Here is a 25,549-nt window from a genome sequence, read left to right as displayed (position 1 = left end):
CTCTCTCGGCTGGACGCTGGGAACTTAGCCCTGCATGCTCTTTCATTCTGTTGTGAACTTGTGTCTGTGTGCGTGTGTGTGTGTGTGCGTGTGCACGAGTGCACATGTGATTGCTCATTGAGAACTTCAGCTTCTCTCATCTTGCTCGAAGTAGGCAGCACACAGCCAGTGCGTGATACACGCCAGCTACTATCATTGGTATTGTTTGCATGACTGTCGGCATTCCCTGCATGCTGGCTAATTGCCTGGAATATTGCCTTTGCATCCCCCGTCCCCAGAAATATTCATTAGTTCAGACTCATATCTGGCCCCCTGAGTAGAGTTCTTGTAGATGGGACATTTGGAGCAGGTGAGTTCCTGCCGCCTATGAGCTGTGTGACCTTGGGTGAGTCACTCAACCTCTCTGTGTCTTAGCTTCCTCATCGGAAAAGCAAAGATAATAATATCCACGTCCCTGAGTTGTGAAAAGGTTGAAATAAGTTCATAATGTAAAGAATGAAGTGCCATGTAAGTGTTCACTATCATTATTGTTGCTGTCGTTATCGGCATGCCCTCGGTGCTGCTAACTGCTGAGAGGTTTTCCTCTCTTCCACCCAAAAATGCTCTCCCCTCTGCTCTGCAAAGATAATAATATCCACGTCCCTGAGTTGTGAAAAGGATGAAATAAGTTCATAATGTAAAGTACGAAGTGCCATGTAAGTGTTCACTATCATTATTGTTGCTGTCGCTATCGGCATGCCCTCTGTGCTGCTAACTGCTGAGAGGTTTTCCTCTCTTCCACCCAAAAATGCTCTCCCCTCTGCTCTCTCCTGGGCCTTCCGGATCCCATGGGTGGGATATTTGTAGCAGGCGTCCCCTCCCCTGCCCCCATCCCAGTGTGGGTCCCGGGAGCATGGGGTGGCGGCGGCAGGGCCTGGGCTGACCTGTAGCTGCCCTTCTTGGAGGCGATGTGCAGAGGAAGCAGCCCGTCCTTGTTGGTCTTGTTGGCGTCGGCGCCCTGCGACAGCAGAAACTCCACCACCTCCTCGTGCCCATTCTTGCAGGCCTCATAGAGGGCAGACGCGCTGTCGCTGGCCTGTGTGTTGATGTCAGCGCCTGGTGAGGGAGAAGCAGATCAATGCATGATCAGGGAGGTCACTGCCTTGGCCCACGCCCACCACACACTGGGCGCTGCTGTGCTAACCTGTGACGTGTTGGATTATTTAATGACACTCAGGAAGGAGGAGCCCTCCCTGGACCATCCCCAGCTCCCTTGGGCAACATCAAGACCCAAGGGCCTGCCAGCCTGAGCAGAGGCCCCTTAGAAGCTAAAAGCAGCCATGATGATACTGGCATTTACTGAGCTCCTACAGTGTGCCGGGCACCATGCCTGTGCTCTTTGAATCCACAAGGAAACTGTGAGATCAGTACTCCATGTTACAGACGAGGACACTGAAGCACAGAGAACCTAGGCAGCTTTCCCCAGACCACCCAGCTCATAAACATAGAGCCAAACTTGAACCCGAATGGTCTGATGGCAGAGCCCATGGTAGATGGTCTGATGGCAAAGGCCATGCTTTTAATCCTCCCTCCACGTAGAAGGGCTCAGCTACGCCCTGAAATAGACCTCCCAGCTCTAAGAGAGCACAGAACCCCTAGTAAAGGGAAACCCCAGTAACTTTATGAATTGGGATTTGTTTTTCTCCTCCTTCCACTCAATGAATAGGGGAGGAATTGCTTCCTGTATCCTCCTCCAAAGACACTAAGCCATGCTGGTAGTAGGAGGAATCCAGTTTGGTGACAGTCCACCTGAAGCCCAGTCTCCTACACCTCCTGCATCTACTAGGGGTGATGGAGAGAACTGATGTGCACATGGCATTCTCTGCAAAAAGAGGGTCCACCAGTTCTCCCTTGTTCTGGAAGGAAATGGAACTGAGATAGCCGTGAAATGTCAGTAAGGGCTGGAATCAAAGCAACTGTTAACCACAGCTCTTCTCTCTGAGCATTCTGTGCGTCTCAGCCTTTCTGGTAATGTTTTATTTCCAGTGATGGTGGGACCAGTTTCTGCTCTAGTGGCACGAGCAGAGGCTTTGATGACACACAAGAACGAGCTGAAGTTTGTTTCGTGGTATACAAGCTCTGTGGCCTCCGGCAGTCTTTAGGAGTCTCAGTTTTCTCATCTGTTAACCAGAAGTAATAGTACTTACTCCCTCTCAGGGTTACTGCAGGGAGTAAACAAGATAATATAAGCAAATCTCTCGGCATAGTGCCTGGCACAGGGAAGGTGCTCAGCAAATGCCAGCTGCCCAGGACGAGGGACATGGGCAGAGGCTGGTTCTGTCCTCCTCCCCTGGGGGAGAGTGACGAACTGCTCTAACACGCTGCGAGCTCTCTAAGTCAGCCTCCCCGGAAGGCCTGGACCCCGCCAGCAAAGCTGTCTGCTCACACAAGGAAAATATTTGGATTGAAAAAAGGACTTGGCCAGCGAAGGGAACAGACCCTGACTCAGAGTGTCGGCAGGAGACCTGGGCAGATGTTTGGAGCTGGCGGGTTTGCCCTTGCCTGCTGTGCGCCTGCCCTTTGCCCAGCCTCTTGCCTTGGGCTCCCAGGACCCTGTCTGTGCCCCTTTGTTCTCACGCTGGTCAGTCCAGATTTGTCCCTGGCTGCAAGAAAGTGTCTGCATCTGTTTATCCCAACTGCTCAGGCATGTTCTGAGTACGCGGGTGCTAATCTGGGCATGGTCCCATGCTGGTCACTCTCGCAGGCTTTGACTGTGACCAATGATTTAACCTCTCTGAGCCTTAGTCTCCTCATGTACAGAATGGGTCGAGGACACAACCTACCTCATATGGCTATGGGAAAGCTCCGTTGACCTGATCTGTGTTCACACTTAGGATCTGCACATAGCAGGTCCTCAACAAATTGGTCCAGTTCAACCCCAGAGTCTTACATCTGGCCTCTCTGTTGCTAGAGAGGGAGGGTTACTTCCCGCGGAGAGAGAAAAGAAATCAAAGGCATTCTTGGAGGAGATCAGAACATAATGCTCTTTAACTGAAAGAACATCTCCCATTGTCTTGGGGTCTTTTACTTCTGGGACATCATAATGCAGGCAATATTGTTTTATTTTCTCCCATTAAGATTTTTCACGGGTAAAGAGGGCAAAGACCTGGGTTCAAATCCCAGCTCTGCCACTAATTTGCTGTGTGACCTTAGACAAATCACTTTGCCATCCTGATCTTTGGTTTCATCACCTATAAAATGAGGAGGTGATGTAAATGTTGTCTAAGCTTCCTTCTGGCCCTGAAACATGATGTGGTGGAAAGAGAAGAGGGTGGGGTGTCAGGAACCTGAGAGTTTGCCTAGTTCTACAAGTAATTTACTATGCGACTGTGGATAAGTCACTTCTCCTTTCTGGGCCTCAGACTCCTCATTTGTAAAGCAAGTATGTTGGGCTAGATTAGAGATGGCAAATATGTGGCCCATGAGCCACACTTCCCACGTTTGGTCCTAACTGAAGATATCACTAGTGGGTCTCTCCTTACTGAGCCTAGACACAGCCTCAGCATCCTTCTCAACACAGCACTCCAGGAAGATACTATCTCTTGATTAGAGTTTGTCCACAAGATGACACTTGAACTTGCCTTGCCTCAGAGCTGACCTCTGAGGTCCTTTCCATCTGTGCCCTTGGGAACACTGTGACCCAGGGACTCTTAGCCACTCACCATGCTTAGCTAGGAACCTCAGGGCCTCCAGCTGCCCACTCTGGGCGGCCACAAACAAGGGAGTGATGCCATAGGCATTCTTCGATTCCACCTTGGCACCTCCATTCACCAGGATCTCCATGACCTCCAGGTCATTGCGAGAAACAGATTCGTGCAGAGCTGTCCAGCCTCGGTTGCAGCGGTGGTTGGTGTCTGCGTTGTACTGCACCAAAATCCTCACTGCCTCCGCGTTCTTGCGCTCGCAGGCTATGCCCAGGGAGAAGCAAAATGGTGACCAAGGCCCTGGCAAGACCTGGCCATCCAAGCCTTCATTCATTTGCTTGTCCGTTCACTCATTCATTCGTCAGCCATCCATTCAACAAATGTTCATTGAGTCTGTCCTGAGTTATAGACCCTGCATTGAACCTAGAGTTTATGACTAAAAGTAATACTAATACTAATATGAGTAATATGTTCACTCATTCATTCGTCAGCCATCCATTCAACAAATGTTCATTGAGTCTGTCCTGAGTTACAGACCCTGCATTGAACCTAGAGTTTATGACTAAAAGTAATACTAATACTAATATGAGTAATNCACCTCCATTCACCAGGATCTCCATGACCTCCAGGTCATTGCGAGAAACAGATTCGTGCAGAGCTGTCCAGCCTCGGTTGCAGCGGTGGTTGGTGTCTGCGTTGTACTGCACCAAAATCCTCACTGCCTCCGCGTTCTTGCGCTCGCAGGCTATGCCCAGGGAGAAGCAAAATGGTGACCAAGGCCCTGGCAAGACCTGGCCATCCAAGCCTTCATTCATTTGCTTGTCCGTTCACTCATTCATTCGTCAGCCATCCATTCAACAAATGTTCATTGAGTCTGTCCTGAGTTATAGACCCTGCATTGAACCTAGAGTTTATGACTAAAAGTAATACTAATACTAATATGAGTAATAATATTTGCTGACATGTGAATAGCACTGGTTCTGTGCCAGGCACTCTGTTCTAAGCACTTTACTTGATTAACTAATTTAATCATCTCAACTCCCCTTAAAGTTTGTAGTATTGTTATCCCCTTTCACAGATGAGGAAGGTGAGGCACAGAGAGGACAAGTGACTTACCCAAGGTCACATAGACCTTGTATGGTAGAACTGGGATTCAAACCCAGTAGTCATGTCCAGAATCTCCGTCCCCTGGAATGTTCCAGAGTGTCCCTTCCAATACTACCTGCTTCAGTCCACATTACCAAGGCTAGAAGAATCTTTCCAGTTGAGGAGTAACCTGTGTCATATTCCTGTTCACCCCCACTCCCAAAGGCTGCTTATTTAACTTGGGGTAAAATTTATCTTTTAAGTACAGCTTTTCAAACCTTTCTCAACCTGCTCTAACCACCCTTTTAAGCCTCATCTCTTGCTAGACCCCAAATGCAGCCTTGGCTCTAGCCCGGAGTTATCGCCAGGGAGCTACAGGGGGTGTCAGAGTCACCTGGGCACTTGTCCGACACCCCTGGAAGCGTCTCTGTGTCAGTGTCAGGGGGAGGGAGAGTAGAGAATGGGTGGGGGGGTAGGGACAGGGAACAGGAGGAGGGGAGTTGCCTGCATAGTGTTTCAAACAGGACCACAGGCCAAGCTCTCCACCTAAGCCTTGGTCATCTCACTGTGAAATGAAGAAAATGAAACCTTCCTGAGAGGGCGCTGTGGGAGGACCGAGTGAGACTGTGCGTGTGAGGCACTAGCTTGGTGCTTGGCACATAGTAAGATCACAGGCAGGACCAGGGCCCAGCTTCCTGGGCACTCTCTCTGGAACAGCTGAGGCTTCAGGTGATGGCTAGGGCACCTGGGCAGGCACAGGTTCCATGGGAGACAATTCCACCTGGATTTGCAGGGGATCCAGTTACCTTCTACCCAGTTCTTGCTGTCTGTAGAATGTTCCAGGTGCTGGATACCAGACACACAGGAAATCAGGGCTATCTGAAGTTTTTCAAAATAGAAAGGCCCTATCATTTTTGCAAGACCCAAGCTGACAGCTTAAGCACATGGGCATGAACTAGATGTAGTGGTTCAGAGTGTGGTGTTGGCATCCGGCTCCCTGAATTAAATTTTTTTATTATTATTATTATTATTTTTTGTCTTTTGTCTTTTTCCGTGTCCGGCAACGGATCGCAACCCTCAGTGTCGCCCCCGCACCGGACTGGGGACCGGCAACGGGATTGCAACCCTCGGCGCTGCTCCCGCGCCTCGCTCAGCCAGTGAGCGGGAACCGGTCTGTATGTGGGATCCGAACCCTCGGGCGGGAGCACCGCCACGCTTCCCAAGCGGTGCACTATCCAGTGCGCCACCGGGCCAGCCTGAAATTTTTTTTTAATTTTAACATTTACTTATACATATTTGTAGGGTACATTATGTTGTTTCGATACATGCGTGTATTGCACAATGATTCACTTAGTGTAGATAGGATAGTTTTGTGCCTGTTAGTTTATCCGTTTTCCCTCCCTCTCCCCCTTCCCCTCCTGGCCTCTGGTAACCAGGGATCCACTTTTTTTTTTTTTTTTAGATTCCTCATATGAGTGAGATCATGTGGTATTTGTCTTTCTGCACCTGACTAACTTCTTCTAACATGATGGTTTCCAGTTCCATCCATGTTGCTGTAAATGATAGGATATCATTTCTTTATTATTTTTTTTTTTTGTCTTTTTGTCTTTTTTACTGACCGGTAATGGGATCGCAACTGTCGGTGTAGCACCTGCACCGGGAACCGGCAACGGGATCGCAACCCTCAGTGTTGCGCCCGCACTGCGCTCAGCCAGTGAGCGGGAACCGGTCTCCACATGGGATCCGAACCCTCGGCGGGAGCGCCGCTGCACTCCCAAGCGGCGCACTCTCCAGTGCGCCACCGGGCCGGCCCAATATCATTTCTTTTTATATCTGAATAGTATTCCATTGTGTTATACACCACAGTTATTTTACCCATTCATCCGTTGATGGACATTTAGTTTGATTCCATCTCTTGGCTGTTGTGAATAGTGCTGTGATAAACACGGGAGTGCAGGTGTCTTTTTGATATATTGATTCCATTTCCTTTGGGTACACACCCAGGAGTGGGATGGCTGGGTCATAAGGTGGATCTATTTTTAGTTCTCTGAGGAAACTCCACACTGTTTTCCACAGTGACTGTGCCAATCTACATTCCCACCAATAGTGCAGGAAGGTTCCCTTTTCTCTGCAGTCTTGCCAGCATTTGTTATTTTCTGTCTTGTTGAAAATAGCCATTCTAACTGGCAGCTCCCTGAGTTTAAATCGCAGGTCTACCCCTTGCTGGCTGTGTGATCCTGGGCAACTCACTTCCCATCTCTGTGCCTTAGGTCCTCATCTGTCAAATGGGGATACTGGCAGTGCCTACCTTATACATAGATGGATATGAGGGTTCACTAAAAGAACAGTGCCTGGCACATAGTAAGCACTCAATAAATGCCCCCTCCCCACCACCCTGAATGCTTGCACTCAGATTTTGACTCTGGGCACTGCTAGGGCATCCAATGAATGTCCTCGAATAACATACTGAGTAAGCCAGGAGGTTTTATTTTTCTTAAACAAACATCCCAGAGGCACACACACTCTCTCTCTCTCATACTTCCTTGCCTTTCCCTATGCTGTTCCCCTACTGGGCCAGCTGGTAAATTCCTCCTGTTCAGGATCTGCTCAGACACCCCCTCATCTGGGTGCCCCTCCAACACGCTCCCACAAGGCCTCCTGCCAAGCTCTTCATTGCTGTTGTCTGTGTGTCGGTGCCCACTGGACTGGTGAAGCACACAGGCATGGGCCCTGTCTTTTCATCTTTAAGCCCTCAGTGTCCCTAAGCACCTGGCCCATGGGCAGTTCTTGGGAAATGTTGGCTGAATACATGCAGGTGTGAATGATTCAAATACACAAATCATGCATCCAAGTGAAGCCTGCCCCCTGCAAAGTAGACCACTTGGGGGGTTATGCATTTACGGGAGCAACGTTCTCTGGTTGCCCATCTAGCTTCTGGACTCTTGCTCGGGGAAGCCCACCCTGGGAGGACGCACCTTTGTAGAGGGGCGTCTCTCGGGACTTGTTGGAGATATCAGGCTCTGCCCCAGCCTGGAGCAGTGAGAGGAGGCAATCCAGGTGTTCTCTGCATGTCGCCAGGTAAAGAGCTGTTTCCTCCTGCAGGGTGCGCTGGTCAATGGTACCTGGGTATGCTGGGGAGGACCAACCAGGAAATTCATGAAGGAGAAAGATACCTGGCCCCACAATACAGAGATGTTCCCGATATCCTCCCAATTCCAAGGACAGATGTGTATGACAGCCTCTGAAATTTACCAACCACAGACTGCCATCATCTTGCCCTTTCATGGGGCTATTTTAGTTTCCTGATCATACAAGTACAGCTCAGCTGCCACCTCCTCTGGGAAGCCTTCCTTGGTTGAGCCCCCTCCCCACCACCCTGAACGCTTGCACTCAGAATCCTTGCACTCCCACCAGCCACTGCTGGAAACTCAATATTTCATGCAGCTGTTTCTTGGAGTGTGGTGGACTATTTGGGGTCTGTGACACTTGAGGGCAAAGGTGACACCTGCTTGCAGGTTACTCATCTGAACCTGGCTCAGGAGGATGATGGGGCTCAGACAGGAGGCATGACTGGCCCACAGCTGGTGTGTGACAGCCATGGCAGGGCACAGGCACAGCTGCAGTATTTTCCACACCACATCGGTCCCTGGAACATTCTGGGACAGCTGGCAGTGGCTCTCCCAAAGTCAGCCCTCACTCATCCCTTTTCTAGGAATTAGGTTCTCCCGTCCTGGGAGGCCTGGAGAGGTGGCAGCAGGGGGTGTGTGTTGGGATGGGAACAAATCACTTTCCCTTCACAACTTAGTGACTTTAACTGCCAAACAGGGGTCATAACCTTGCCTGCCGTTGTCAATAAGCTAGTTGTGGGGCAAAGAACACAAATTTCCAGAAGAAAGGAGCCCTTCCCCCAGCCGCTCTCCCACTTGCGGCCACACCGGGCCTGCCCCTCACCTCGCTGTAGGACCTTCAGGCAGCCCAGCTGGCCGTAGTAGGCCGCCTCGTGCAGGGGCAGCCAGCCCTCCTTGTTGGGCTCTGTGAGATTCTTCCCTTCCTTGATCATGGCCTTCAAGGCCTCTTCATCGCCCTCCTTGATGGCCTTTAGCAGGGGGTCCACGGCCCTGCGACAGCAAGAAGCAGGTCAGTGCTCAGGCAGGGCCAAGTGGCCTCTCTCCCAGAAGAAAAGCAGGGCCTGTAGGTGGCCAAGAGCCAGTGCCAGCTGTGGGGTCACTAAGTCCTGGTTGTCCCAGCTGGTTCTGGGACAGGTGCTCAGCACCATGCAACTCAGTGGCTGCAAGACAACTGGGGGTCCCCTCTATCCCTGTGGCTTTCCATGGCTGCAGCTAATGCTATACCAAGACTGTTTCTACCAAGAGGAGTCAGGCATTCAGGGCCGTCTTCCAAAGGGATGCAGAACCACCCCCACTGGGGCTTTTCGCGATGTTTAGATGCCTTCCCTGAGCACAGTGCTCCAGCGTTTACCAAGCATGTCCACCTTCAGGGGCCTGTTTGAGCTTCGAGCTGCTCTGAGAGGAAGGCACAGACTCCTCAGAGGGGGCCCCTTGTTACAGTGAGTATCTCTCTGGGGTCTTCCAACTCCCCTCCTTGCTCCGGTTCCTTAACCTCACTCCCAGGATATCTGGCTGCTGAGAAACTCAAACACTTGAAGGATTAATCAATTCAAAGCCTTCACAGTTTAAAACCTCTGAATATCAAAATGGTTTCAGGGCTAATGTGGACATTTTCTTTGCTTGGCTCATTAAAGTTACTTTGTTCATTTGTTCATTCATTCATTCATGAGCTCCCTTCCCCATACTTGGAGAGTCAGGACCACAATTGCTTTGACTCCCAGATCCATTTCTGGGGAGGGTTCTACATAAATAGTCCCATTTCTCAGATGGAGAAGGTGAGGCTGGAGGCAGGCCTTGTTCCCAGGGACCCCCACCACGTCAGGGGCACGGATTGGCTCTGAGGGTCTCTAGCATCAGCCCTGCACCCTCCCGGCTGCTTCCTCCAGCATGAGCGGCACTTCCTCCCGACTCCCAGCCCCTCTGGTTATTAATAGCATCAGAACACAGATGCTGGTTAAGCTATGGACCCAGCAAGGATGATGGGAAACTGACTAGATAAATGCTGAAGTCCCCATCAACACCATCACTGCCACCTTGACGAGTTTCACTTAGGAGCAGCCAGAGCAGCCCTTGTCGGCATCAGGAAAAGCCCCAGTAGGGTATGTGTCCCCTTTCCACTGGACGGTCTCCTGTGGGACCCCAGCTGAAGTGGAAGTGAGCTGGGGCCAGCTGTTCTTGCAGTCTTGGTGAGGGAGGTGTGGTGTGGTGTCATGAGAACACTTTCAGGACCCGCCCACCACCCAGTTTGGGTCTTTCCAGCTGTGGTGCAAGAACCCTGGAGCTCTCAGCCCCACAAACTGGCTCAAAGTCCTCACCCAAGGGTGGGGAAGCTGCTGGGGGTGTCAGGCCATCAGAGACTAATGAGCTGGATGGGACCCTGGAGGCCACTTTGTCCTCTCCGACTGAGTCCTACAGAGAAGGGAGACTCAGAGGGCACAGCGACTCTCGGGCAGTCACACAGGAAGTGGGCAGGTGAGCTGAGACCAGAATGGGGTCTCTCTTTTCCAGACTGTCAACCCCACTCGTAGCATCAAGGAATCAGGGAGAAGGTCGGGGGCGGAGGCGGCAGGATTTGAAAAAGTCTGGGAAGGGGAATCAAGACATCAGCTAATTGCCTCCTCCCCTCTCTGCAACAAAACTGAGCAAGGAAATAGGGGTTCCAGCATTGGGGCTGTTCTTTTGCTTTTAGCTGCTTCTAGGGTCACTATGGAGTACAGAGAAGGGAGAAGGACAGAGCTATTTTCCAAAGATCCCACAGCCCAGCACCCTGGTGCCAGCCACACAGAACCCCTCCTGCAGCTCAGACTATGTCTGGGTTTTACGGCACCTGGCATCTAACAAAGACAACAAAGCAAGATGAAAGCTGTGGGTGTGGGTGTTTGGGATGTGCTGAAATATACCCACAGTGGTGACATGGAGGAAAGTGAGATGGGGACAGACAGGAGGTGCAGCCGAGCACAGCTTCAGTTCCAAGCTCCTCTGGGTCTTAGGGGTTCTAAGGTGGCCTCCCCAATCTCCCTTTTGCTGGGACCCCGGATTCAGAGCCCCACAGGGCTCCTTCAGCACACAGGTCCCATGCTGAGGGCATCTGACAGTCAATCACAAGCACAGCCTGGCTGGCAGTTCCTTGAGGACTGGCGACTGTGGCCACCAAGCCCAGCTCAGCAGGAGCAGCCGGGTCTCAGGAGGACACTTCTAAGAGGGGTTTGTCTGGGAGGTGCTTCCAGAGTGCTCCTGCCTTCCTGGGGACTGCCGGCCTACTTCCACCCCCAGCCCTCCCTGCCACCCCCGTCGGGGAGTGAGCTCGGATGCTCTTGGAGGCCGTGTGGGGGTCACTTACGCCAGCTGGGAGGTCTTGTATTTCTGCATCACGCCTTGGAACAAGCCCATGGGGCCCGGGGCCGGTGAGCTCTCGGGAGGTGCAGCGGACCTGGAGGGCGCAGAGCAGGAGTGAAAGAGGGAAAAATACTCTGCATATGAGAAGCGGGTCATGGCTGGAGGCAGGACCGTGGATGGAAGGAGAGCCAGGGGAGAGAGCGACTGACTGACAGACAGACACAGGGCTCTGAACCAAAGCAGATGGCCGGGTCCTCTCTGTGTGCTGGACACAGCTGCTGTATCTCTGGATTATTTTTGGCCCTTGGAGGAAGCCCTGGGAGATTTAAATGACCATATAAGACAACAATGAGGTTAACCTCACCCCTACCCTGCGGTCCCCCTCCCCAGCCAACCACAAGGGAGGCAGATAGGAAGCAAGGTGACATTCTTCACCCAGGAGGTTGTGAGATGTGGTCACAGCAGGTCCCAGGATGAAAGGGGCTCAGTCTCAGGGCTGGACAGGCAGATCACAATGGGGCTGGACAGGTGGGTCCCAACAGGGCTGGACAGGTGATTCATAGGGAGAAAAGCCGGGAAGCTGAGCCAGGTCCACGCCCCCCACTGCCACATCCTTAGAGGGGCTGGTTCCTCCTTAGAGGGTCCTGCCCTGGGGTTGGGAACAAACCAGTGTGGAGGTTCCAGCGAAAGGATGCACACGGAAGGTCATGGGGGCTGGGGCTTGGAGTCAGACAGGCTCAGGTTCAAGTCCAGGCTCTAGCGCTGCTTGAATATGTGATCTGGGACAGGTGACCTCCTCTGTGCCTCAGTGCCCCCACCTGTAAGGTGGCATGAGAATAGCCTCTGGCTGGAGAGTTGGTGAGGCCCGAATGAGCGAATGGTGTGGGGTGCTCAGTGGAGTGCCAGGCACAGAGGGGTGCTGACACACGTCAACCATTAATTTTATCACTATTTCACCTCTCGGAGCCTCAGTTTCCCCACCCCATCAGGCTGATGGGATGGTGGAAAGGGTAAAAGGAGGTGTGGCAGCTGCTCTATGAGCCTGGATTTAGCCTGGGGTTGTGAGAGAATGGAATAGGTGGCCCCTACTGGCCCCACTCCCAGCATGTCAGGCCCTGGCCCCTGGACACCCCAGTAGGCCCAGCCTTGTCTCTTGTCACACCTCTGGGGACACTGTCTGCAGGATCGGGGAGGACATTGCTACTGGTGACTGGCTCCCTGTGGGCCAGGCTAGACCTATAGATTCTATGGACACCTGAGCAAGGCCAGAGCACAGTGGAGAGGAGGAACAGGCAGTGACAGAGGGGTGACACCTGACAGCCGGCAAGTGAGCAGAGCAGAGGCTTGCATCTGTCTGTCAGAGCTGCTACCACCGCTCCTCCTGCAGAGGCCTAGTCTCCTTCTGCCTTTCCCCCGTCCCCTGGCTCTACGGCCTCCACACTGACAGCCCTGTGACTTTGAACAAGCCCTTTCCCTCTCTTTGTGCCTCAGATTGCTCATTTGCAAAACAGGGAGGCAGGACCAGGCCAGGGGTTTCCTCCGTGCTTTTCTAGCTGTGGAGAATCTCACTGTGTCAAACAGATCCAGGAGCTGCCTACCCAGGGAGGGGCGTGCAAAGCTAGGTCCAGCGAGCTGCTCTCCACTGGCCCTGCAAGCAACTGGCTCCAGCATTCTCTGCGCTCCCTCCTGCCCTGAGAAGGGGAGTGTGTGGCAGGTAGAAGGCAGCCCGGGCCAGGCCTGCCTCTGCAGTCACCAGCCCTGCAGTCCTGACGAAGCCCTGGGCTCCTGTCTGCACGTGATCCTCAGCTCTCAGCCGCCCGCATCCTTGATCTGTGTGTGGCCATTGACCACTTACAGTTGTTACAATGTTTTTAGCAAGATGATAAGCACTGGTAAAAGCCTACCATGCCATCCCCAAACTAGGACCTGTCTTTGCATAATACCGACAGCAGCAACGGTGGTGGGGACACTGAGGCTGATGGAGCAGTGAGATGGTGACAATGACATTCCTCACAATCATGCAGGCCAAATATCCTTGAAGCCATTCCAAGCATCACCACATTCCCATCTTCCCACCACTTTCAAGGAAGGCAGGGTGTCTATTGCTCCCATTTTGCAGATGAGGAAACAGACTGAGTTCCATTCGACAAAGACTTCCCAGCTCCACCTCGGACCCAAGCCTTATTCTAGGGGCTGGGGATGCTGATCAATAAGACGTATCTTTCTGTGGATCCTCTAGAGGCCAGCAGGCACACACAACCACTGAGCCACAGGGGAGCAGCTGAAATGGAGGCAGGAGGGCTTGTTCTGAGAGCTCTAAAGTCATGGTGCATTAACTCAGTTTGGGGGTCGACCAGGCAGGACGACTGCTCGGAGTTACTGAGCTGTGAGTTTCAGAGCTGGGTGGCTGGGTTTTGTGCTCTTTCCGATCAAGGCTGGAGGCTCCTCTTCCCCTCAGGCCCAGAGCAGGGGATTTCCCAGCAGAGCCAACCGGCTGGCTGAGTCATCGGAGGTGAAAGGAACCTGGCTTGTGGGGGGAGGTGGGGAGGATGTGGGTGCAGGTCATGTCCCAGAAGAGGCCCAGGAGGCCCCATGTCCTTTGCATGTCAGAGGTCAGGTTTGGGCGTGGGGAGTGTCTCACCTAACTCCAGTGTCCCAATCCTGGAGTCCAGCAGGCCCTGGCTTCAGACCTGGGTCAGGATTGGTGGGAATGGGGAATGGATGGCTGCCCCATCTAAGCTCATAAGAAGTCCAGGCCAGCCCCAGGAAAGGGGCAATTGGGCTGGGCCTGGGTGAAGGCAGGTGGCCAGCAGGCATTTAACAGGGGAGGGAGCTAACAAATCCAAGAATTCACTGCATGCCTACCACTGTGCCAGGATCCTCTGCCTGTCCCCTCATCTGATCCTCACGCCAACCTACATAAAGCACAGGTATCAAGAGTACAGTGCCTGGCACACAGTAGGCTCCTGATAAATATAAATAAACAAAACAAAACAAACAAAAGCCTCTGAAGGAGTCAAATCACATATGGTCGTCTCGGCGTTGTATATCTGTGTGCCAGGATCTCAAATTCCTAGAGAGCCAGGCCCCTGCCCCCTGGGGAAGAGAGAGGAGGAGCTTATATCATATAACCAAACCCCACCCCCATTCCTGCAGGGTCTCTGCAACCAGCCTCCCACCCAGGAGGTTTTCTGTTTCTCCCTTCTCCACTGACCAATCCGTCCTTTCTGCGCTGACTGGAGAGGAATCACATGTAGAGAAGAAAGTGAACTCCAGGCTGCTGTGACTCTGTCTTCCCATCCGCAGCTGGGATTTCACTGAGCCCTTGTTATGTTCCCAGCCTGGTGATAGGCACACTGAACAAAGCTTCTCGCTTCACTCTCCAGTCCACTTGGTGAAGGACACATAATTGGCTTCTTCGCAGATGAGAAAACTGAGGCTCAAAAGAGGTTTACTTCCTCTAGCCTGCTTGACAAACTCCTATTCATCCTGCAAAGCCCCATCTCCTTGATTAAATGAATCGACCCTTTCTATATCTGTCTGAAATTGGCCAAGCCCCCTTACTGCACTCCCTGTGCTGGGTCATCATGTACCTCTGGGCCTTTACCCACGTTAGACTGTGAGCTTAGGAAGGGCGGGGCCTGGGTTGGGTCTGATTTACATCCCTTGCCAGGAAGGCACCTGGCCTATCATAAGCTCACAGTAAGTGTGGGTAACTTGATTTGAATTGTTTGCAGCTGTGCATACATGAGCCCAGGCAAGTTCCTGCTTCATGTTTTCCTCCTTTGCCTTCCTAGAAATGTAACCTTCAATAAAATGCAGAAGTTTAAAGACTGTGAAGATCCGTCTTCCTGGACCCACTCTGGCTGGTCCATCTGTGATAGCCTCAGACTCCTGCTTCATCGGTGATGGACCCTACGTCTCCATGGGACGGGAAGCTATGTCTGCCTCTTGGAGAGCCCTCAGTGGGCCAAGACTTGGCAAATGATCCTCGTGCATGTTTCAAATTTTGTCCCTTAAACGTTGTGATGGGGGAGAAGCAATTGGAGAATGGCTTTGAAAAGGAATATTATATTTTCTTTGAGATTCTGACCTGACTCTTCTTTCTAGGATCCCAAAGACTCAGTTGATTGCCATTTTGGTCACAGGATATTAAAGATAAATTATATTCCTAAGTATTTTATTGGTGTCAAAGTGCATTTATTTGACTAAAAACATCCATCAGACACCTATAGAAATGCAGGCTCTTAGCTAGGCACTGAGCATAGAAAAATGAACAATATCTGCTCCCTGTCCCCAAGGAGGTCACAGTGTAGTTGGGAAACCCCCAGGAGGCCTTCCTAGTGTGACACGGAAGCTTGTCTATGAAGCAGAGGCAGTCACGAGGTTGGTGCTTGGGTGCTCAGACAGGTGGGGAGGTCAATTCAAGGTGCGGGATGTGGGGAAGGCTCCACACCTGTCTCATCTTACTTGTTTTTCATAAGAATACTGCAAGGTGAGCAAAGCAAGATTTTGTTATTGCCATTTTAGGGATAAGGCCATTGGCGCTCAGAAAGGGTAAGAGCTTGCCTAAAGTTGCACAGCCAGTAAGTGACGAAGAATGATTTGAATCTCCAAACCCCCTTCTCTTTCTCCTCTGCCGCCCCTTTATTCATTCCTTTATTCAGCCATTCACTCGCGCACTGATAGCTATGTGGTGCTTGCCATGGGTCAGGCATGGGGCTTCACAGGAAGGAAGGTGCAGGGGAGGCCACTGCCCTCAAAGAGTTTGCAGATTAATGGCAGAAACAGATGAATAAATAAAAATGTGTGTTATAGTGAGGGCTATGAGGGATATAGCCAAGGGAGTGAGTAGGGGGCTGGGGGGAACTACTTGACTTGGGAGGGTGGTCAGGGCAGGACTTAACTGAGGAGGTGACATTTACTCTGAGAGCTGAAGGGTGAGAAGGAGCCAGCCACGTGGAGCCCCTGAGGACATGTGTGACGTCCTGTTCCTAAACCTGCCCTGGATATATTTGGATGGAAACCGTGATGTCCAGGGTAAAAGTAAACAAGGACTCTCTTAGGTTCCACACTCATTCCCATGCTGTGTCTGGGTGTGTGAACACGAGCGCGTGTGTGGCATGTGTCTTTGGGGACCTCGAACCTTCGTGGGTGGGATGCGGATGACATGAAGCCAAACCCCACTTCCAGGTGGGGGAGGGGGAGGAAACAGAAGGAGGCCTTTGCAGAATCAGCAGAGCCTGGGTAAGTGTCTGAACTTCAGAGTGATGCAGACTCTGGTTCATTTCCTGGCCCTGCTGTGTGTGTGTTTTGTCATCTGACAAATGGGCACAGAAACGTCCACCTTGCATGGCTTTTGTAAACATGAAGTTAATCAGTGTGTTGGCCACATAGGAGGTGCCCAATGTGCCTTTGCGGAGAGGAGGAGAATTGCTTAAACATCTTATTAAAGGGCTTTTCTCCCCCAGCAGGACCCAAGCCCAGCCTCCACCCAGAGACAAGGGGAAGAATGGAACCTAGGAGGTTTCGGATCCTACCAGGAGTGAGAAATGCAGGCTGACCCTCCTCCACTGCAGTCTTTGTGCCGGATCGTAGATGATACATGATTTCACTTCTCTGTGAGAGCTTTTTCCCAGGGGCTGGAGCTCCCGGGCCCACTCAGTTCTCATGTTTCTGAGCATCCTGGGACGCTGGGGAGAGGCTCCCGCGCTGGGCAGAGGCTGCAGATGTCTGGGGGATGTGTCCACTTTGTATGGCAGGCCCTGTCCTCGGAGGGAGGATGCTCCATCTCTATCTAATCCTTCCTTGAGAAAGAGGAACCTGTGGTTTGCCTTCAGATGAACTGGCCAGAACAGGAACCAGAATCTTCTTGAGCACCAAAGATGAGCTAAGTCCTCGGCTCTCGGTTTCTGTTGTTCAGATCGGGACCCAGAATAAGACACCCACAGGGTACAGCTCAGAAACTTGAAGTCTTTGCATGCCTTCCGGACCAAAGAAGCTGCCTGCCTTCCTCTAAAGAGGGGGCTTCTTGGCTCTGAGTGTCCCAGGCCTTTGCCCTGCCAGCCTGCCAGAAGTCAGCTAGTGGGCAAAGCCAAAGTCACTTGGGGGAGAATCCTAGTATAGGTTTCATTGACGGACAGAGCTGAGATGCACCATCACCTGCCTTCGTTCCCTGTCAGCTGTGACTGCACATTATTGCTGTTGTCATTAGAGAGGAAGCTGAGGTTCTGAGAGGTTAGGTTTCTTGTGCAAGGACAGACAGGGAGTCAGCTGGCTCTTGGAGACAATGAGATTTGAGGCCCATACCCCAAGGTAACACCAACTGCACTGGATTGAATTGTGTTCCCCAAAAACTCACTGGAGCATGAACTGTGTCCTGCAAGTTTTATGTAATATAAGCTTGGCCTCCAGTGTGACTGTTAAGAGGGTGGGAAATCCTATTATGGTCATTGAAAGGCGGAACCTTGAAGAGGTGATTGGATTGTATGACTGTGTTGTAGTAAATGGATTAATAATGGTGGTCAGTGGCGTGGTTCTGAGGGCTTTAAAGGAAGAGGAGAGTCTCCCTCTGGCTCTCTCTGCAATATGAGACCCCTGGGTCACTGTCGCCACCACCAGATGGACTTTGGACTTCCCAGCCTCAGAAACTGTAAGCAATAAGTTTCACTGTCTTATAAATTACTCAGTTCCATGTATTTTGTTATAAGCAATAGAAATGGACGAATACACCAACAGAATTGTAACAGCAAGTCCCATCCCCCTGTCACCCACCTCCAAATACACACTTGACCTTGGCTCAGGGGTGAGCAATAGCATTTTTATAGTTTATGTATTTCTTTTCTAACAGCATTTTAAGGTCAAATGCTTAATTACCTCTCTGGCTCCCACCTCCTACATTGAAGGTGTCCTGTACATCTGTGCTGTCCAATATGGTAGCCATTGGCCATATGTGGCTAGTGAGCCCTTGAAATGTGGCTGGTCTGAATTGAGATGTGCTATGAGTGTAGAATACACACTAGATTTCGAAAACTTGATAGAAAAAATGAAGTAAAATTCTCATTCATATTTTTTATACTGATGATATGGAAATATGATATTTTGGACATTAAATATATATGAAAATTAACTTCCCCCATTTCTCTTTCCTTTTCTAATGTAACTATCAGAATATTTAAAATTGCATCTATTGTGTCTTGTGTCATGTTTTATTGGATGGCGCCACTCCTAGAAAGTCCTGTGGCTGGGATGACGAGGTGGTGCTGAGACAAGGGAGCCTGATGAGAAGGCAGGATGGCTTTGCTGGGCAGGCGTCCTTTGCTTCCTGAACATGTTTTTCCAGGGAGACTACATAGATAGGGTTGGAAGTGCTGGCCAGACTCAGAACAGCAGTTCCACTGCACCCAAGCCCTAAGCCATGGGTACAAGACCAGGGCACGGGCTTTGGAGCCAGACCGTTCCAATCTCTGCAACACCACCTACTAGTTGTGTGACCTCAGGCCAGTTACTCAGCCCTGAGGTTCAGTTTCCTCATCTGTAAAATGGGACCATCACATAGAGCCCACCAAGAGGGACCTTAAGAGGATTAAACGAGGCGAAGAGTGGATGGCACCTACTACAATACTAGAGACTGTCAGCATTCAGTAAGTTTACACAACAAATGTAAATGATCAAGGTGTTAAAAGGCATCCTAAGGACCAGGATAATTTGGTTTGGGATTAACAGCATCTGGGATGTGCTCCTGATGGTTGCCCCATGGCCCTTCTTCCTGCATCAGCCTTGCCTCGCTCACCTGGTCCACGGGTAGAAATGGGCAGGTTCGCGGTTGACACGTGCAGACGCAGCAGCCTCGGCAGAGGCTGGGCCCCGCGTCTTGTCCGCCAGGCTCTGCTCAATAGCCATCTGCACCAGCTCGTCCTCACTCAGGCTGCTGTACAGACTGTACTCCTCGTGCCCGATGGCACGCTGTCTGGCCCGAGCACTGATCTCCGTGGCCATCCTCTTCCACCTCTCACCCCAGCCTCCAGAAGAGACACCGAAGTGGGAAGGAGGAAACAGAAAATCAGAAAACCCTGTGAGGAGAACAAAACCATCCTGGTCACTAACAGTTTTGCAGGACAGCTATGTTTACCCACAGGGAAGGCTGTGCATTCTTTTGGCACTCACACGTTCATTTTTTACTCATTCATTAGGCCGTGTGATCCACCTGACCACCCATCCATCAAATCACCCATCCACCCACCCACCCATCAGTCCATAGTCCTATTCATCTGTTAACCCACCCAACCGTTTATCTATCTACCCTGCCATCCATCACTATTCATCTGTCTATCCAACCTCCCAATCATCCATCCATCCATCCATCCTCCTATCTATCTGTTCACCCACCTACCCATTTATCCATCTGTCTTCCCATCCATGTCTATCTAACCATCCACCCATCTACCACTCATTTTTCCATTCCAGACATCCTATGTATACACGTATGCATGCATACATTAACTGAAAGATTATTTATTGAGCACCTGCTCTGTGTCACACACTCTTCTAAGCATGCGGGATGCAACAATGATCCCAACAGACAAAAATCCCTGCCCTCGTGGAGCTTACACAGCAGTGCATATATTCCTTCCTTCCAACTAGCAACAACATCCTGTCCTGGCATTTCTCCATTTCTTTGCACTCTGGTAGGACTGAGAATACTAGAAATGAATCTGACATGGGCCCTCTACCAGAGATCTAGTCAAAATCAATTATTAAAATAATTTTCCATGTTAATTCCAGGGACTCTCTTCTAAAGTAAAATGCTTTCAAGAGAAAAGGACTTCAGTTAGGTTAACTGCTTTCAGGAAACAAAGTAAAATCAACTAATCCTGACTTTTGTTTTGACTGGCTGACTTGCGGGGTGACTGTAGGTCAATGGTTCTGAGCCCAGGCTGAACATTAGAATCACATGAAGTCTTTGAAAAATACCCCAAATACCAGTGCTACACTATGGTTTGTTCAGCAAATACTCACTCCCCTCCCTTTCCCATTTGTATTGGACCCCAGTCCATGTGTCTTGCTCTGGCCAGTGAGTGTTGGGGGACAGGAAGCAAGCAGACAAGTGACAAGCGCCTGTGGTCTTGCTCTTCTGCCATCATCAAGACAAGAGTCCCCACTGGAGACCACCCAGGGCACCCTGAGCCCAACCTGCCCAGAGCAGCCTTGCCCAGCAGGGCCTGCAGCCTAAGCTGAGTGCCCAGCCTGGGCTGGCTCACATCTGCCAGTCTGCAGTTGGCCTGCAGATCCAGAGCATGAGAATAAATGCTCACTTGGGGTGCTTTTTTATGTGGCGTTCTGTGGCTCTAGTTCACTGATACCTAAAAGACGAGGCACTTCACACAGAGAGTATCCAAGTGGTGATAATGAAAAGTAAAGGGGCTCAACTCCATTAGTATTTGGGGAGATTCAAATTAAAACCCCAGTGCAATACCACCATATGAGAATACTTCAAAAAGTTCATGGCAAGATAGAATTGAAAGATAATGCAAATCTTTCCATGAACTATTCTAAGTACCTTGAACTCCCACCAGAATGACTCTAATGAAAAGGATGGAAAATACCAAGTGTTGGTGAAGATACGGAGTAACCACAACTCTCCCCTGCATTGGTAGGAGGGTGAAATGGTAAAACCACTTTGGAAAATTGATAGTATTTGCTAAAGGTGAACATGCACATGTCCTATGACCTAAAAACTCCCCTTTTAGCTATATGCCCCAAAGAATTATGTACATGTGTTCTCCAAAAGACAAGGTCAGGAATATTTATAGCAACACTATTCATAATGTCTATCCACATTTGAATGGGTTAACACATTGTGATATATTCAGGTGACAGTGTGCACCCATGAAAATAAACCACTGCTACCCACAACACGGATGAGTCTCTCAAGCTCTGTTGAGCCTAACACACCAGACAAAGAAAAGAAGATTCTAGGGGTACTTCAAAAAGTTCATGGAAGACTCGTATTCTCTTTTAATTTCATTTTCCCATGAGCTTTTTGAAGAACGCTTGTATGTATGTGATTCAATTTATATAAAGTTTAAGAACAGATGAAAAAAAACCCTATGGTGATAGAAGTCAGAAAAGTGGTTAGCTTTGGGGGGCTGCTAAGTGGAAGGGGCATGCTGGAGGCTTCTGAGGAGCTAATTGTGCAGTGTTTCTCCATCTGGGTGGTTACATGGTGTGGTTACCTTCGTAAGAATCCCTGGGGCTGTTCTCTTATGGTTTGAGTACTGCTGTGTGAGTACATTATACTGCAATAACATATCTATTTTAAAAACATATAAAATAAGTTTTAGAAAGTATCAGTGCTCAGACCCTATCTTAGACCAATTAAGTCAGAATGGGAGTGTGGCCCGGGTATCGCGCTTATTTGAAGAGGCCCCCAAGTGACTGGGAACCACCGCCTTGGAGACTGACCAGGCTAGATCCCTCTCATGTTTTAAGGCCCACAGCAAGTGCCCCTCTTCTGGGAAGCCTACCCTGGTCCTTCAGAACTTCTCCTTCTGGGCTGTGGTCATTAGTTCATGTGTGCACTTGACCCTGGATCCTCTTTCCCAGGCCACTGCCTAATGGGAAGATGGTAAAGTTTGCTGCACAGTTGGCTGAATGTATCCATTATTAGGGTATGGCAGATCCTGTTGGTGGCCTTACCAAAAGCCATTTCCCCCATCTTCCCTGACAGCAGAACCTGGCTCTGTCCAGGAAACAATGTACCCTGTTCCATGGATGAATCATGATTTTTCCAAGCCAGGTGGGACAGTTCTGCCCCCTTGGCTGGTGACTGGTTTAGGGGTGGGCATGCAGCCTAGTTTTATCCAAAGAGATATAACAGAAGCTCAGCACTCCTAGGAAGGACTTTCCTCCCTAATAAAAGAGGGAGTAATGAAGAAAATGACTCCTTGCCCCAACCCCTGCTTTGTGCTTAAAGGACTTGATGCTTGGAGAAGTGACCATGAGGGGGACAGAGTGACTGGTAGGTTGATACAGTGAGTTTGACCAAATGATTGACAGGTCTCCTGGGTCCTCCATTGTATGTATTGTTGGGCTGTGGAACCAATGCTGGGTCTGTGCACCCTAGCCTACTTGTTAGCTAAAGACTGAAGATCATTACGGTTTAAGCCAATGTCAGCTGGATTTTCTGTCACATGCAGTCAAAATCATCTTACCAGGTGGTTCTTAGGCCTGACTGAGAGTCTTGAAAATATACGAAGGCCCTGGTTCCACCCCAGACCAATGAACTCCAAGCTTCCAGGGCTGGAGACCAGGCACTGCAAACTTTAAGGCTTCTCTGATGATTTTAGTGTGTAGCCAGGGTTGAGAATCACTGCTCTAGATCAATATGTCAGGTGGCCACTCTGTGTTCCACACTAGGGGAGGAGAAGAGGTGTCATGACCTCAAAATCATTTTATAGCTGATGTTTGGGGAGTTATTTTTCATAGCAGCAGCAGCAGCAGCAGCTTTGTTCATTGTAGTAAGAGCCTGGGACTGGGGACCAAGAGACTTGGATTCATGTCCTAAATCAGTCATGAGCATCACTCTTCCTCTCTCAGGTTCTCAGTTTTCCCATCTTTTAAATGGCAGGATGGATTAGAGCCTGTCCTCTGGCCCTCCCTTTCTGGCAGGGGACACCTGTGCCAGGTGGGTCCCCAGCCCCAGCTGACTTCCTGCCCCTTGCCTACTTCCGTGCAGCTGAGGTCCCTACTAGGTCTGGGTTGGCCCAGGTCAGTAGGGTGAGGAGAGGGCTCTTCCTAGTGACAGGAGTGACCCCCTATGCTTTTCTAGATTGCAGGTTCAGCTTTACCCATGCACCTGGCACAAGGCAGGACCTCAGTCCACGTAGCACTAAACTAACCAGAAGTGCTGGTGCTCAGTGCCTTTCCTGGCATCATGGTGCCTCCATCTGAAGGTGTCTGCTTGAGGCCAGGGGACAAAGGGGAAGGACACTGGACTAAGAGTCAAGAACTGAGTTACAATCTCCATATCGATGCTAGAGTGCTGTGTGACCTTGGCCAAGTCCTTGTTCCTCTCTGGGCCTCTGTTTTATTATTGAAAAAGGAGGATTTGGGACTAGAAGGTTTCCAAGGGTTCTTCCAGTTCTAAAGAGTCTGAAACTCAGTAAAATGTTTGGTTTATCTCTGTGCTATTGAATCCCAAACTCGCTGTTCCTGGGGATCCTCTATGGCCACCTCAGTGGGACCCCATCTGTAAAGAGCTTAGTGTTGGTTACAGGGAACAGGGAACCAAGTGAGAGGGATGGATCTCAGGCCCGGAGGTCAGGAGACCTGGGTCTAGTTTCAATTCTGCAACCTTGGGAAAGCTACTTCCCCTTTCCGAGCCTCAGTTCCCTCATCAGTAAAAATGGGAAAAGGACAAACAACTTCACTTTGTAAAGGGAGGAGTTTATGTGCTAAGGCGTGTGTAGGAAGCCTATAAGAGTAAAGCAATTATTTAACAGGGATCCTTCCTGGCCCTCATCTCCAGGCAGCTGCTGGCCCTGCAACCTCGTATGGTCCAGTCAGAGGCTATGACAGAACGTGGCTGCGGTGCCCCTTCCCTGACCACATGCCTTCCAGGAGGTGAAGTCAGCCAGGTAATGCTCACCTGCAACTGTCAGTCCCCCAGCCAATTCCAGACTCACCAGGCCCTTCCCGAGCCTCTCCCACAGTTGGACATCGCTCACAAACTTTACATTTCTCAGCTATCCATGTCATTGCCTTACAACAGCCCTGGAAGCTAAGCAGCTTTTTCACTGAATTAACCTAATTCTTCTGCATCCTGATCCTTCCAAAAGGAACGTGAAACCCTTACGTTATTGGTCCCATTTTACAGATGAGGCAATTAAGTTTCCGAGTGGGAGGGGAAGGGTTTGCAAGAGGACAGACTGCTGTAAAGTTGGGATTTGAAGCCTGATCTTCCAACCTCAAATCCAATGCTCCTTCTGGAAATTCCAGGGACACCGATCCAAGCAATTGGCCCATACGTGGGTTCTGAGCAGGCACGGGTAATACTGTCCATCCTCATCCTGCTGCACCAGCTGTCCAGCCCAGTCACCAGCACCCCCTGCTTGCTTCTGTGCACTGGGCACCACACCAGGCCCAGGGCCCACTGACAGGAAGGTATGCACAGACGAGAGAGGAGAAGGAGTTGACCTTGACTGGACTTAGAGAAAGAGGGGCTCTGCCTCGGAGAAGGCCCCGGTTCCCTACCCCACTCTGGGCCCAGATGTCTCTTGGTTTTCCCATGGAGGTCCTCAGCCTTTGAGGGTTCTTGGGTAAGTTGCCCACATTTAGTTTGCTCATGCATCAAATGGGGATAGTAGCAAGTGACTATTATTATGAGGTTGGGGGTAGAATCAGAAGACCTCAGAAGATCCAGGCTGAGATGTGGACCTGGACATTAGTAAGTGTGGGACATGGGCTGCTGCAGGGAGGCGAATCCCTGTCACTGGTTCAATGCAACCATAGGCTGCTGACGCCTGCCAGGGACAACTGTGGGGCATCACCCTGGAGACAGGTGCAGCTGCTTAGCCTTAGCACAAGGGGGAGGTTATGAAACGGCCTATGGAGCCAACCTGATTATGTCCAAATCCCAGCTTTGCTAGTTATTAGCTGTGTGACCTCTTGGAATCTCAATTTCTCCATCTATAAAATGGACATAAGAGTACCTATTTCTTGGGGTGTGGAGGATAGACAGTGATCCTAGGTGATATCCTGCCCCTCTTTTGGCTTCAGTTTCCTCTGGTCTTCATGCTGCCCAGCTGGATTTCTGAGGCATCTGCCTGGGGGCTGGGCTGCCTTCTGGGCCTGAGTCCTGCAGGGTGGCTGGCAGCCCTGAGGGACCCTCTGGGAGGCTGATTGGGATAAAAATAGTCCCTTCTCAGGGAAGCAGGAGTGCAGTGGGCATAGCCAGGGGCCGGCAGAGGGAGGGGTGTTCAAGGGCTGGTCAGTCCAACACTTGTAGTAGGGGGGACTGGGCCAACCCTGGGGTTTCCAGGACCTCCTCTCTTGCCCTCTTTGCATCACCCCAAACATTGGCTCTGGGGGAGCCCCCATCTCTTCCAGGTGGCATCTGTAAAACGGGGGAAAATGGCTATGACAGGGCTCTTTGAGTTGACACATGTAGAACACCTAGAACAGTGCCTGGTCCATGCATAGCCAGTGCTCTTCTAAGTTGAGCCTCAGTATCTTCATCTGTGAAATGGGTAAAGGAACATGGACCCTTGCAGGGTGATGGTGAGGATTGAAAAGTAGCATTTGAAAAGTGTCCTT

General features: G+C 50.6%; 1 protein-coding gene across 1 annotated transcript in view; it reads right to left on the bottom strand.

Annotated features, from left to right (window-relative positions):
- The window catches only part of ASB2 (ankyrin repeat and SOCS box containing 2), a 33,053-nt gene extending 13,812 nt beyond the window's left edge, over positions 1–19,241 (bottom strand). The window contains exons 1-6 of the mRNA XM_008587062.1: positions 19,026–19,241; positions 11,238–11,327; positions 8,721–8,887; positions 7,745–7,900; positions 3,702–3,947; positions 924–1,095 (exon numbers count right to left, since the gene is read on the bottom strand). Of these exons, the coding sequence (XP_008585284.1) occupies positions 924–1,095; positions 3,702–3,947; positions 7,745–7,900; positions 8,721–8,887; positions 11,238–11,327; positions 19,026–19,231 (1,037 nt within the window). The 5' untranslated portion in view covers positions 19,232–19,241. The remainder of the gene's footprint in view (positions 1–923; positions 1,096–3,701; positions 3,948–7,744; positions 7,901–8,720; positions 8,888–11,237; positions 11,328–19,025) is intronic.
- Between the last annotated feature and the right edge of the window lie 6,308 nt (positions 19,242–25,549).

The sequence above is a fragment of the Galeopterus variegatus genome, unplaced genomic scaffold, assembly GCF_000696425.1.
Source record: "Galeopterus variegatus unplaced genomic scaffold, G_variegatus-3.0.2 Scaffold4237, whole genome shotgun sequence".
In the NCBI taxonomy this organism is placed as follows: Eukaryota; Metazoa; Chordata; class Mammalia; order Dermoptera; family Cynocephalidae; genus Galeopterus; species Galeopterus variegatus.
This window is presented reverse-complemented; position numbering and strand designations above follow the sequence as displayed.